Source organism: Anoplophora glabripennis, unplaced genomic scaffold (genome assembly GCF_000390285.2).
Source record: "Anoplophora glabripennis isolate ALB-LARVAE unplaced genomic scaffold, Agla_2.0 scaffold95, whole genome shotgun sequence".
Classification (NCBI taxonomy): Eukaryota; Metazoa; Arthropoda; class Insecta; order Coleoptera; family Cerambycidae; genus Anoplophora; species Anoplophora glabripennis.
Genome location: NW_019416252.1, coordinates 222,666 through 236,029, shown reverse-complemented (window position 1 = coordinate 236,029; position 13,364 = coordinate 222,666). Strand labels below are relative to the sequence as shown.

At 33.2% G+C, this 13,364-nt stretch overlaps 1 protein-coding gene across 1 annotated transcript in view; it reads right to left on the bottom strand.

The window, feature by feature from the left end:
- Positions 1–2,053: 2,053 nt before the first annotated feature.
- Positions 2,054–13,364, bottom strand: part of LOC108905823 (kin of IRRE-like protein 3) — a 106,870-nt gene continuing 95,559 nt past the window's right edge. Inside the window, exons 5-6 of the mRNA XM_018708851.1 lie at positions 9,849–10,017; positions 2,054–2,582 (exon numbers count right to left, since the gene is read on the bottom strand). Of these exons, the coding sequence (XP_018564367.1) occupies positions 2,482–2,582; positions 9,849–10,017 (270 nt within the window). The 3' untranslated portion in view covers positions 2,054–2,481. The remainder of the gene's footprint in view (positions 2,583–9,848; positions 10,018–13,364) is intronic.

Here is a 13,364-nt window from a genome sequence, read left to right as displayed (position 1 = left end):
TGAATCGTTTTAGTTCCAATTCATTAGTTGTTAAATTATTTTGAAAAATGTGCCAACTTCAAGACAGAACTCTGAAATCTCAAAATTGTCATCCTTACAAAGTTAACGTTTTACAAGAACTATGGGCAGATGATACAGACAGAGAAGGTTACAGTTTTGCGAGAAAATTTATTTGAAAGACAACCAAACTTAAAAAATCATACAATTTTCACTAACGAAGCAACTTTTTGCTTAAACGGAACTGTGATCAGGCAAAATACTAGGGTTTGAAACACAGAAAATCCGCATGAGATTCAAAAAAACATACACAACGGCCGGAAAAAGTGAATGTTTGGGCTGGAATAATAGGAATTCGCATACTGAGGCCTTATTTCTTTGAGGGCAATTTAACAGGCGACATATTTGGATTTTTTGCGTTCCAGCCCTGGAATGAATTTTTCCTAACTCTAATCACCACGATATACCCGCTGGTGGTGTCTGATTCCAACAAGATGGTACCCCTCCACATTTTCGCCTCAATTTAAGAAATTACCTGAATGAAGTTTTCCCAAATCGGTGGATAGGCAGAAGAGGGTCACTTGAATGGCCACCACGCTCCCCTGACTTAACCCCACTAGATTTGTTTGTGGGGTTATCTAAAAAGCAAAGTGTATGTGAACAGAACAGACACTATCGAAGGATTGAAAAATTGTATCAGAGAAGAAGTTCGAAACAACACCAAATGTTATTCAAATAAAAAGGAATATTAAATTATTGTTTTCATTTAATTCCCCAATTTTTTGACAACTATGACAAAAAAGTGAATTCGTCTTTAGAATTTATACCTACAATAAAATATAGAGCGTCCTATTAAGAAAGTGTGAGTAATGGTATAGGTCTGTCAAATATGGTCAAAAAAATAGAAAATGTTGCAGAAAAGTGACAATTTCTGTTTACTAATTGACCTGTTTCAGCGATTTTTTTAAATTTCAACTGGAAAAAAAATATATGAATTTTGTTTCGTCATTTTGGGACACACTGTATTTAAATGTATTTAAACTGATGAAATATATCTCTGTGTATAAATTGATGAATGTGAATACTGAATATTGTCGAATAAAAGTATTTAATACTTGAATACTCGTTACACAAATGTTTTACTGAATACTTATGAATACATTGCATTCATAAATAGTAGTTAACTCTGGTGCTGGATAGTAGACAAAAATCACTCTTAAAATTGAATCGTTTATTAAAATTAATAGCGTCGGTGACATCACATACCAACAATTAAAATCCTTAATCATCTTCAAGTAAGTACTTATTCATATAATACATAATCGTGTAGTTCTCAACTTAAGAAAATAAATCAACAACTTTGACTTAGTACTACAAGTTTGCCATATATAACTTTATATACAATTTATATTAGTTTAGGTATAGACTAAAGGTGAATCGTTATGAGTAAGAAGGATGAGGATGTGGTAAAAATGGCAGGTCATGTACACAGGTAGGTGCGAGGACTGCTAAAACCCCTCGGCCTCAGCGACTGGCGGAAATCAAATACAACTTACTATTCTGCCTCTGAGTAATTTAGGTTGCCTATCTTCATCCGATTTTATTTTGTCATTGAACTGAAACATCCAAATTGTCGGAAATTAATGTGAACATTCCCCGTTTGAGGAATATGAACTAGCTCAATGTTTTAAATACTCTTTCAATATGTGAGAAGTTTGAAAGATAGGCAATTTTATATCTTTACTATCACATTCAAAGCCTATTTACAATAATCTTATAAATTTACAGTAGGGCTATTCTTAAAATTTATCGTTTATGTCGTACTGATACATACTATAAAAGTTTCATTTTTAATTTGTTCTTGATTTTTAATACATATTTAGAAATAAAAAACATAGTCGAGGTTTTCCGATAATAGTGGTGTAAAAACTTTTCACTTTTCTCATAAATTTGTATCAAATTTTATTTATGATTTTAAACATACAATTGTTTTTATAATCACCCAATTTACTAATTTTGTGTTCAATAACTGAAAACATAAAATTATTTTTTGGTACTTACAGCACCATTTTAAAAAATCAGTGCAAAAATTGATTTCTTTAAAACGCATTTACAGTAGATCTATGAATTTTAACTCTGTGATATTGTATGTACCTCACTTATGTAGTATTCTCAGTAAATCAATTTGTTCTTTTATAGTTGCTAACAGTTGTTTTGATTGTTTCAGGATTGAATGTTTTTTTTGCAACATCTTAGTAGTAGAACTATTAGAATTACCGACTACAAAAGCAAGACAACTGTGCTTCTTACATTTCACCTCTCAGAATTTCATCCAACCCCCTTATCCCTCCCACTGTGCCCACGCTGGGGCTGAATGGCTGTAGCAGACCTCGCCAGAGCATAATAGAAATTAGTTTTAGTAGTAACACGCACATCGTCGACACTGACCATTAGCATTGAACGACTAAATGGAGAGTCTGAAACTTAACAGTAAGCCAACAGAATGTACGAGATGAAGGCCAGCGCGCCCAGTGAAGGACCCATCCTCTGGTTGCCTCCGTGCTGCATGGCCTCGGGGTGCTCACCTGAAAAAGGAAAGCAGATGAATTTTGATTCTGTGCAGATAAGAAATAATACGATTTTTTCAGTTATTTAAAAAAAGTCTCATCTCAAAGTATCAAGAATAAGATATTTATAAACATTGCAATGCGCCACTGGTTTCATTCTTTCCAAAACCGGAAACAATAGTTCGAAATGACATTTTAGTGTTAAGAAATCAATTTGCGTATTCTATAGAATAGAATAGAAGTTTATTGACTACTCACATACGTAAGTACATTTTCAGTCATAAAGTTAGGTACTTATAAAAGTACTGGTATACATACAAGGGTGTCCCATTAATATTGCGAAAAAATTCAGGGGGAGTTTCCTTGACCAAAAATAAGAAAGAAAGCTCCTATAAACCTATATCCGAAAATGCTTCGTTTCGGAGATACAGGGTGTTGAAATTTACAGAAAATACAAGGTTTTTACTAATATCTGGTGAACCTTAATTCCGATTTGTTTGAAATTTGGTATGTTCGTTTTCTAGCAAAAAATTTATATCCTTTCATTTGCACATTCTTAAGGGAAGTAGAACAGAAAAATAGAAATTCAATGTTTTAGTTATTTACTAATCACCTTTGACAATACATTTGAAGGAAAAACAATGTAACAAGCTGAGAAACTCACTAAATAATATTTTTTTAAATAATTAATATTAACAGAAACATAAGAAAAAATATTTAACAAACAGAAATGATATGAAAAATACTTTACATACACAGGCGTTACAACAGTTATTGAAAATGTGCACCTTCAACTCTAATACAGGCATGTACCCTACGACACATTGATTGGCGAACCCGTTTTAATATTCCGGCTGTGTCTAATTGTTTCACAGGATGCGACAATGCGGTTTCTTAATTCGTGTATGGTTTGCACTGGAGTCGTATAAACCAAATGTTTTAGGTGACCCCAAAGGAAAAAATCCAACGAATTTAAGTCGGGTGTCCTCGGTGGCCAGGGTTGAGCGCCTCCTCGACGTATCCAGCGATTTGGGTAGATATTGTTCAAATATTCACGTGCAGCTAAACTGAAATGGGGTGGAGCACCATCGTGCATAAAATACATTTACAACCTTAACGGCAATGGTATGTCTTCCAAAAGTACGGGCAATTCATCCTCAAGAAAACGGCGATAAACGTCTCCAGTAAGCCTCGGTGGTAAAAAAAGAGGGCCTATTAAGTGGTCTCTCACAGTTCCGACCCATACATTAAGTGAAAACTGGTGATGATGACGGCCTTCTAATATTGCATTTGGGTTCTCGTCCGCCCATACATGATTATTATGGAAGTTCATTATGGCTTTTCTAGAAAAATTCAATAAGACGAACCGCAACCTTCTGCAGAATGAAATCTTTTTGGGCTTTACTAGAATTACTCCAAAGTGCAACGCCATATGTCAAATGACTATGAACTAACGAGTAATACACCATTCTCATTACTCTGTTATCAACTGAAGGTCGGAGCTGTCTTAAGAGGAATATTTGTGTTGATAGTTTTGAACATAGGCTATCAATATGTGCTGTCCAGTTTAGACTAGAATCTAGAGTAACACCCAAATACTTTACATCCGATTCGGGTTGGATTTTACTAGAAGTAAATGTTAGGTGTTGAATTTTGGAAACATTTAGCTTCAATTTATCCTCTGAAAACCAATTTTCCACCTCAATCAAACTACCCGAACTCATATCTCTACTAGCACGAGACAACAGTGTTGTGTCATCCGCAAAGAGGACATAAGAGGGCTATTAGGAATATTGACCGGTAAGTCGTTGATGTATATCAGGAAGAGCACAGGACCTAATACTGACCCTTGAGGTACACCATTACATATTGGAAGTAAGGTAGATTTTGTGCTCTGTATACTGAAATATTGCTGCCTGCCTGTTAAATAAGATTGAAAAAGTTGTAATTCATTATTACCAATGCCATAATATTCAAGTAAAATATCGACATTAACGCAATCAAAGGCCTTCGAAAGATCAAAAAAGAAGCATAAGTAACAGCATTATTATCAAAACCATCAACGACTTCGTCAATAACTGCCAGAAGAGCTTTGATAGTAGAAAAGCCCTTCTTGAAAGCAAATTGTAAAGGTGACAATATAGATTTATAAATACTCTAATACTGAAACAAATTTATTGATTTAATTATTGTCAAGTCCCCAATCTGTACTTGCTAATGAATGTTGTTTTGATTGTTTTAAGGCTAGCAAGGTTGAACAAATGGAAATCTAAATGAACTGAGAAACTATCGCCCAATTTCAAATACTCCCTTATTTGGATTTTTTTTTAAATATAGAATTTGAAATTCATAACTTTGTTTAACAGGTTATGAGTTATGGAGTTCCACAGGGACCCGCCATTGCCTTTCATTGTATATGTTAATCATGTGATCTCTTACTAATACTTTGTAAGAGCGAGCAGGGATAAATTTCCTCATTACTTATTATATTTTGTACTGTTCATGGTTACATTTAAAATTAAATTTACATTTTCATATACATTTTTTTGTTTTATTTCCGAACTGTGCAATAAGATTGTTTTGTATCTGATTTGACAATACTACTCAATGCTTATTGACACAAAGCATTGTTTTGTACTTACTGACAGAAAACCACATACTACTTTGTATTCACTATGAAAGCAGAGACTGGTGCCAGACCAAGCCTAACACATTTTTAACTAATGATATACTATCCAATGTTGAATTACACCCATAATATCCAGTAAACAGCAAAAATTATTCGTCATGTTTACATAGTACCTACAGATTAGTAGGTCGCTCTCTATCAGTAGATATAAAGCAATGATTTGCGCTAGTAGCAACAATGATTAAGGTATGACATATTTTGCAGGTTATATGTCACTCGCACACAAAAGATGTTAATAGTTAGACATCGATATAACCAAATCATTCATCGGTTACCTCACCTATGAATTGATACCGGTATGTCTGATGATTCTACTGGCAAACGATTTCTGCTGTTTAGTATATATTGCGTGTAATTCAATGCTGAACCTGGCCATAGCCCGCAGAGTAGTTGTTTTCTACAGTACCATTAGTAAAAAGGTTGTTTGAAACTAAAATAAGTAAAAATTCTTAAATTATTCGATTCTCAAATACAATGATTATCGTTTTTTAATACAATTAGGAATCAAGCGCGATATTCTGAGAGTTTTAATATTTTTACACCATCTTCCAATACATTCCCACGGGTTGATATAACAGTATACGAATTACAAAATTTTTACTTCTGCTTAGTTGAATTATTAGTCTAATAAGTTTCATTAATACATTAAATACATTTTGCGATATTTGCGTATAAAAAATATTATTCAAAAACTTTAAAAAAATTGTATCTCGAAAAATAGGCTTGATGAAGTGATTTGATGAATAATCTTCTATTTATATTTAAAAATCACCATGAATATTTATGTAGATGATGTGTTTATTTCTGTATTTACTTGCAAGTCTCATATTACAAATGTTGTGGAGTCGGTCCTGTCTTACTGTGATAATTACTGCAACCTGTCTCAAGGGTTTCATTGATTTTAAGGGGTGCGGTTTAAATCAATGCGGAACTCAACTAACTGTTAAGATTCAAGGAAACTGGCAATAAGAAAATTGAAAATCCCCACATGAAATGTCAGTTTGTCCGAGAAACAAAAAGTTTTATAAAAGGAGTTTTCCAAGCAATACCAGATCGTTGAAAGAACACTTTTAACATTCATTTACGACCAGAATGATTTAATTTTTTTTCAGAGAGTTTGCATTCGCCTAGATAGTATGAAAAATTAATAAGCAATCTTACCTGGTAAACGTATCGCGAAACCTTTGACCTTTTCGAAAATTCTGTATGATCCTTTGCCTCGGTTATGCTTCTAGGTTTGTTCGTAAATGTAAATAACATTGCTTTGCTAACGGAATTTGTTTCCTTGTCTAACTTAAACTTTGCAGAGAATGGTTTTATATTCATTTGTGTGTCTTGTTTTGTCTAAACATGCATAACTGTAGATTAGCAATTTATTACTTTACTTTCAGTTTATTTCGATATTTTGGCAATAACAGTCCGACGAGAAGAACACTATAATAAAGTCGCCCATTGTGCAAGCTGCTTAACGTCGTTTTTTAATCTTCCTTAAATTGAAAAAGGACAAGTTAAAATGTATAACTAGCATTCCAGAGACCGTTTTTTTTTTAAATTAGACTGTATGCTCATGATGATAACCTACCAGTAACAAAAAAGCATAATCTTACCACTAGAGGTTCAGTAGGTAAAATTGAGGTACGTAGTTGGGAACTTTGCTTATGGGTAACCCTTCCTACGACAAAAGTTCTTCAATATCCATCGCTGATATACGGATAAAATTTCTGAACTGTTACGCATGTTCGATTTTAAAATCTTTAAGCAAAATTATGACCACCATAAGTTGCTCTCCTGACTATCAGCAAACAGGTCCGGTTTCTGTTCTGAGTATAACCATTAAATGAGACAAACTGCCATACGAATAATGAATACGTCATGGCGCCATATTATTAGAGATACTGAAAGATTCCTTTGGGTCATTCACCAAAGTAAACTGGCCCGAGTAAAGTTACCGACAATGTAAACAACAATGTGAGAATTTGCGAAAGATAGAACTTGCCCAACAGATAATTGCAACAATTGTCGCTAACAGAGTAAAGAAACATGAAAGTCACTTGCGTGAAATTTGTCGCAAGTAATTCGCCAGTCTCTCCGTAACTTTACCTTTTATTTTTCTCGTAGAATCATAATGAATATAAAAAACATATGGTTACATTAAAAAAAATTTATTTTACTTCTGACTAAGAAAAGTGGGACTGAAAATATTTTTAGCTTGAACATCTCGATAAATCTGGCGCAACCTTGAAAAGGAAAATTCGTCTACTCCACTTTTTCTCCTAAATATTGGACTTTCGCGTACCATTGGGACAATGTCAATTCAAGTGTAATAAATTTTCCCTCTTATTAGCTAAATGTTTTGAGGAATTTAAAACGAAGTAATAAACAAATCAATAAACAGTCTCCAAAGAAACAACCTAACATATAAATCTCCCCCTTTGTTTGTTTTGTTTTTCCAAGGCACACTTAAATTTAAAGGTCCCCCTGTCCCCTAAGAATTGAGTTGGTAAGGATACAATCCCTAAAGTCCACTACTTTTGCCTTGCAAATTCCTGATTGAAGTTTTCTTTTCATTTAAATGGGCATTAAGAGACTTGTGTACTTAAAACTAGCAAAGCCTCTGCGGTACATGAATATTCATAGGTCACTTTTCATTAGGACATACTAAAGCGATCAATGGAGAGAGCTTGCAGCTGAAACGTTCAAAAAACGTAGAGAAATTCGTAACGTCCTGTCTGAAACTTTAGGAAAGATACAGAAAACAAAATAAAGTAATTACATATAGGATGCCATTGATAGGGCGGGTTTTCTCCATTACTGACAGACAAATAATTTTTTTGAGAAAGTCTTTATAAAACTTTTAAATAACCAAGATATTTACATTCACAAGTGTTACATCCTCCAAGCCAGTCATTATTTGCGTATCAAAGGATGTTGAAATATTGTGTCGTTATGTGAAATGTTTTTTGATAGATTTCCATCTATTACACAGAGATTTGTTTATCACTATTTCATCGATCACTGATTTGTCGATCATATAGATTTTTTTGCAAAACGTTTCCATATATTGGCCTTCGATCAATAAAAGTTTCAAACCAATTGTAGGCTTAAGTAGGCTTATTTTTGGACAAAGTATAGACAAAATTTATAAAAGGTATATACTACTTTTTTGACTGAATTTTCACTGTAACAACATAATTTGATTAATATGTGTGCATTATTACAATTTAATTATGACAGTAATGGCAAAGAATTAAAATAATTGTATAAATAATCAACTCATCCAATAGAATAGATATTTGGAGTATAAATTTTCAGTTACACTGAATTCGACAGTTTTCTCTTCAATATTTTCACTCAATAAGGTTGAAACTCTAAACGATACCTTTAACTGGTAGTAAGACACCAAAACATCAACTCATCTGGTCTCACCCTTAATAAATTGTTTTAAGTACTGATGTCTAAAATGGTCCAATAGCCTCAACAGAAAAAAATATTTGGCTAAAGGTAAGTTTTTTTGATATTTTGTTGATTTGACTTAGAAGACACCTCCTGTAATATATTTTGTTGTTTGGTCAATCGCATTATCATTTTATTGATAGCGATAGATTGATTCGAAGTTGTCACAAGACATGCTATTGGTAATTAAATAATTATGGATCTCCACTTTGGTTTTCCCAAAGATGTGCCCTAAAGGTATTTTGTATTATCCGGACAAAAGAATAATACCTAAACAACACAAACGCAAGAAACACTAAAAAAAAAAATTACAAATTAACAGAGCTAACTTTAATATTAATTTGTTTTAAATAGATTGAATGGTTTTCACAGCTTCATCTCTAATTTCTTGAATAAAATTGAGTTGCAATAACTTTTCTATTTCATTTTTTTTATATTTCTTTTTCTAACCCACGTTTTTTAGTATCTAGTTATCTAGAAATGCCAAATGCTCATTTGAGACGGATAAATCAATACATCTTCTTTATGTGTCCATTCCATATTTATGCATACAAAATTTTCATCATCTAAACTAAGTTCCTTCAGGTGTTTTAATAACACTTTTGCATCACTTTCATGGCAAGAATTATATAATCTTTTGGTAAAATAAAAAAATATAACTTTGCCTCCTAATCGTTAGGTATACATTTACAATACATGAAAAGTTTATAAGAGTGGTAAGTACTTTTTGAAACAATCTAATATATTTTATTTACTATTTTCCAATACAAAAATTTGATTTAAAATCAGAGGAAGCGGTTTAGATGAATACTTAACTAACTAATGGTGATAGCCTCTTGTTTCCCACAATATTTTTAGTTAAAAAGTTTATTTCGCCTAGTGCTAGTGGGCACAAAACAATACTTTGTACCAGTAGGCATTATGTGCAATATTTGGGATGTGACACATGACAGATGTTTTACAGGTGATATCTCACCCACTAACGAGTTATTAGGAAACTTTCAATGACCCTGTGTAATTATGGTATCTTTGGGTAAATGTTACAATCATTATTCTTTTACGATGTCGGCGTAGACTTGTCAGTGGAGTCCAAATTATTTAATAGATCACATAGCAGTATAATTCTATTATAAAATACTAACCATTGAGAACGTGAACGGTGACATTAGCTGGTCTAGCGTTGGAAGGGTTACACTGGTAGTTCCCGGAATCCGATGGCCTAGCTTTTTGTATCAAGAGGACGCTTCTGCTGGTTTCTCCTCGCTCTGTGGCCACGCTAACTCCTCCTCTTGAGCTGGAGTAGCTGATTATCTGAAAATTTAACACATGATTGACCAAAAGTGAATCAGCAATTATTTATAGATATTTACAGTGTAGTTAGAAACGATATGAAAAACTGTGAAGTGTATTTGATTTGTTGCCCCAGTTTATTCAAGGTCATATTTCAGAATGCATCTGCCAGTGGATAATTCAGAAATTAAAAGCCGATTGTCAAAACTTCTACAAGATCTGGCTTATGTGTTACCTATTTACTAAATTTTTTCCAGGACGACAGAAGAAACACAAATCGAGCACAACATATGAAAAATGTTGTTTTCAATGTTAACGAAACCCATAAAATCTGAATTTTTTATGATTTTTCTGGCTAACGCGTTTGACGCAATCGAGTGGAGCACTCAACCGAAAAGGAACAGCAAAGTCCCCCGAAACCGCTCCATTCCTCCTTTCCGGAGTATTTAACATCTGCGAGATCAGCGCGAAAATGTTTAGTAAGTAATAAATCCGGCGATTGTTGTAATAAAAACGCGCATAAGGGCAGAGATTTATAGCCGCGTCATAATTTATAGGACGCAATTATGCCTGATGAAGGAAAAGGCAATTACACAAGTTCAGCGAGGGGTCAAGCGGGGCAACTGTACACCAGGATCGTCTAATTTATTTTTAACAGCTTGCGGCGCATCTCCGGATCGTTACTTCTAATGGAAGTTGTAAAATTCAGATTTAAGTTTTACTTAAAAAATGATCTCGCCCGGAAGGATAACGAGTGCAATCTCTGCTTCGTTGAAGTGTTTTCCTTCACAAATGACACTAAAAATTATAAAAAAGTAGGAGTTCCGGTAACAAAGCAGGCTTGGACATGTTTTGAAAATAGTCAGGGTAGCCATGGATGGAGCGACTGAAACAAACGATAAATATTATTTTTATTTAGTATTGGTCGCAAATGTTTTCATCAGTTATTTGTTATCGTCGTCATTTATCATTGGTCAATTGGATCAGGTTGATCAAATGTGAATGAAATCACTGGACATATACCTTACCTTTGTTTTCAAAATACAAGATTTAGAGGAGACAAGATACGAGGAAAAATTATTAAATAACAAATTTAATCTTAATAGAAAACTAACTGAAATGTGTTTCGACACAGTCCTCCTACCTAGTCCACCTGTCACAAACTTGCCCTTTACAAAAAAGCTTTTTATAAACTTCCAAACTTCCAAAGTGCTAGTGCGTCTTGGATACTTTATGCTAAGCAGAAAGTAAGAAACAATAATTGGAAGTACTAGTCATCTCACATTTCATCAATGTTAAAATAAAAAAAATCAAGATTCATATCTCCATTGCTGATCTTCTTTTCGGATACTAGTGATATCCTAGTGTACAAGTTGAATTATGCGATACGATTGAATCTTCAGGAAGTTTCCTCAGAAAGAATAGTGTGCTTCTCAACTGCTGCCAGCACACTAGGTAGTCTCCATACATTGAAAATTGAAGTATTGCATTATTCATTATGCTCGAACTTGGCACTTTCAAACTTTCATTTGCAAACCTGATTAAAACTTGTAGCTTATGAACAGCTAGAAGAAATGTGTACAAAACAGGATTACTGTCAAAAAATTAAACAAAAGCAATTTGTGCTGGCACTTTTGTGACAATGCTATTCAACAGTTCTTGCTATTTAAAGACTTTTCCTCGTACATTTTTTCTAATTAGTAACTAATCATTCAAGATTAGCATTAAACGAATGTTCATTTTGTTTGTCAAATTCTTATGGACTTTAGATGTTGTGAGCAGTTCTATACATATCAAACATGGTGTGTCACGACGATTATTTTTTATTAGAAATATCTAGTGATTCATATCTGAAGATTTACATTGTTTCTCGACAGTGATAACATTGTCAACTTCTAAAGAATCGGTCCTTTATGGCTATGCCGGAAATAACAGTCAACTTGTTTCAAAACAATAATATTTTTTTAACCAAAAAAAGGTAACCTAAGCTGATGATGAGATACCTATATAACATTTTGTTAAAATATTGACAGATGAAAGGGTTTACAGCAATCTCCATAACTTTTATCACATGATTGATCAGCATTCAATTTTTGATATGGTGTGAGATCGTAAGGTGCATTCCTTTTTTCAAGTTACATTCTGTCAATTTCACACTAGTAAAATCTTTTTACTACAAATTGAAGAACCTTTTTTTTACTTCATGTTACTTAAAGTGAAACCCTTTTTTGTCTATTACAGACATTGAAATAGTTAAATTTCGAACGTTTTGCGCTATTTAGGATTTTCTTTGATTCTGAAGAATTTTTCCAATAAATATTTCAAGAGTATTTTTTTTTGGGTAGGTATTGGGTATTTTGCCACCTGTTAAAATATTTAATAAATTTATAAAATAAACCTTTCCGCAAGGAAATGCAAAATATGTTTCGAAAATCAATCTATTCTCCTCATCTGAACTGATAATAACTTTTATCTAACACTTGTATATAATGATACTTTAATTTCTTTAGTTTTAAAGGAATAACGTGGCATATAACTCGCTAGTGAGTTATAAGTCATAAGTCATTAGTGAGTTATGAAACCCTTGGTTACAGACACAATTTAGGTTGACACTCGCATCTTTTGTAATATATAAAAATACATTCATTTCGTTAAATTACTTTTTCTGACATTGACAACTTGAAATTTTAAGTTACATTTATTTATTATTAAAGCGAAGTTCTATGAGTGCTGGATAAAATTTTGTATGGCCCTCGTGTGTTACGTCATATAAGTCACTTGGGAAAATTAGCTAAACATTTCCCAGCGTTACATATACCGTAACACACTAGTACCATAATAGTATATTACGTAATAAGTGTTGTAAAAAGCATTTTACGCACGAATGGAAAAGTTGAGTGCGTAATTGCATTACACCACGTATTACGTACTATACTTTACCTACGACTACTACTGTAAATACTTAAAAACACACCGTCTGCAATCAATGTAAGATTCCTATTTTATGTACGGTAAAAAAATCGCACAGCTTGGTAAAAAAATCGTACAGTTTTCCTAGCAACCGCCTAACAACGGTCAATACAAACAGTATTGTATTGACCGTTGCTAGGCGATTGCTAGGAAAACTGTACGATTTTTTTACCGTACGTAATAGGAATCTTACATTGATCGCAGATGGTGTGTTTTTAAGTATTTACAGTAGTGGCCGTAGGTAAATAACTATAACACAGGTAACAAATTAAGATTGAGTGATAAAATTTGGGGGATGACATTTTCTTAGTAGGGACTATTTTTTCATGGATAACTTATCCCAAAATTCACTCCACTGGTGTAGTTATTGGGGGAGGAGCCACTGGTTTTTTAAATAA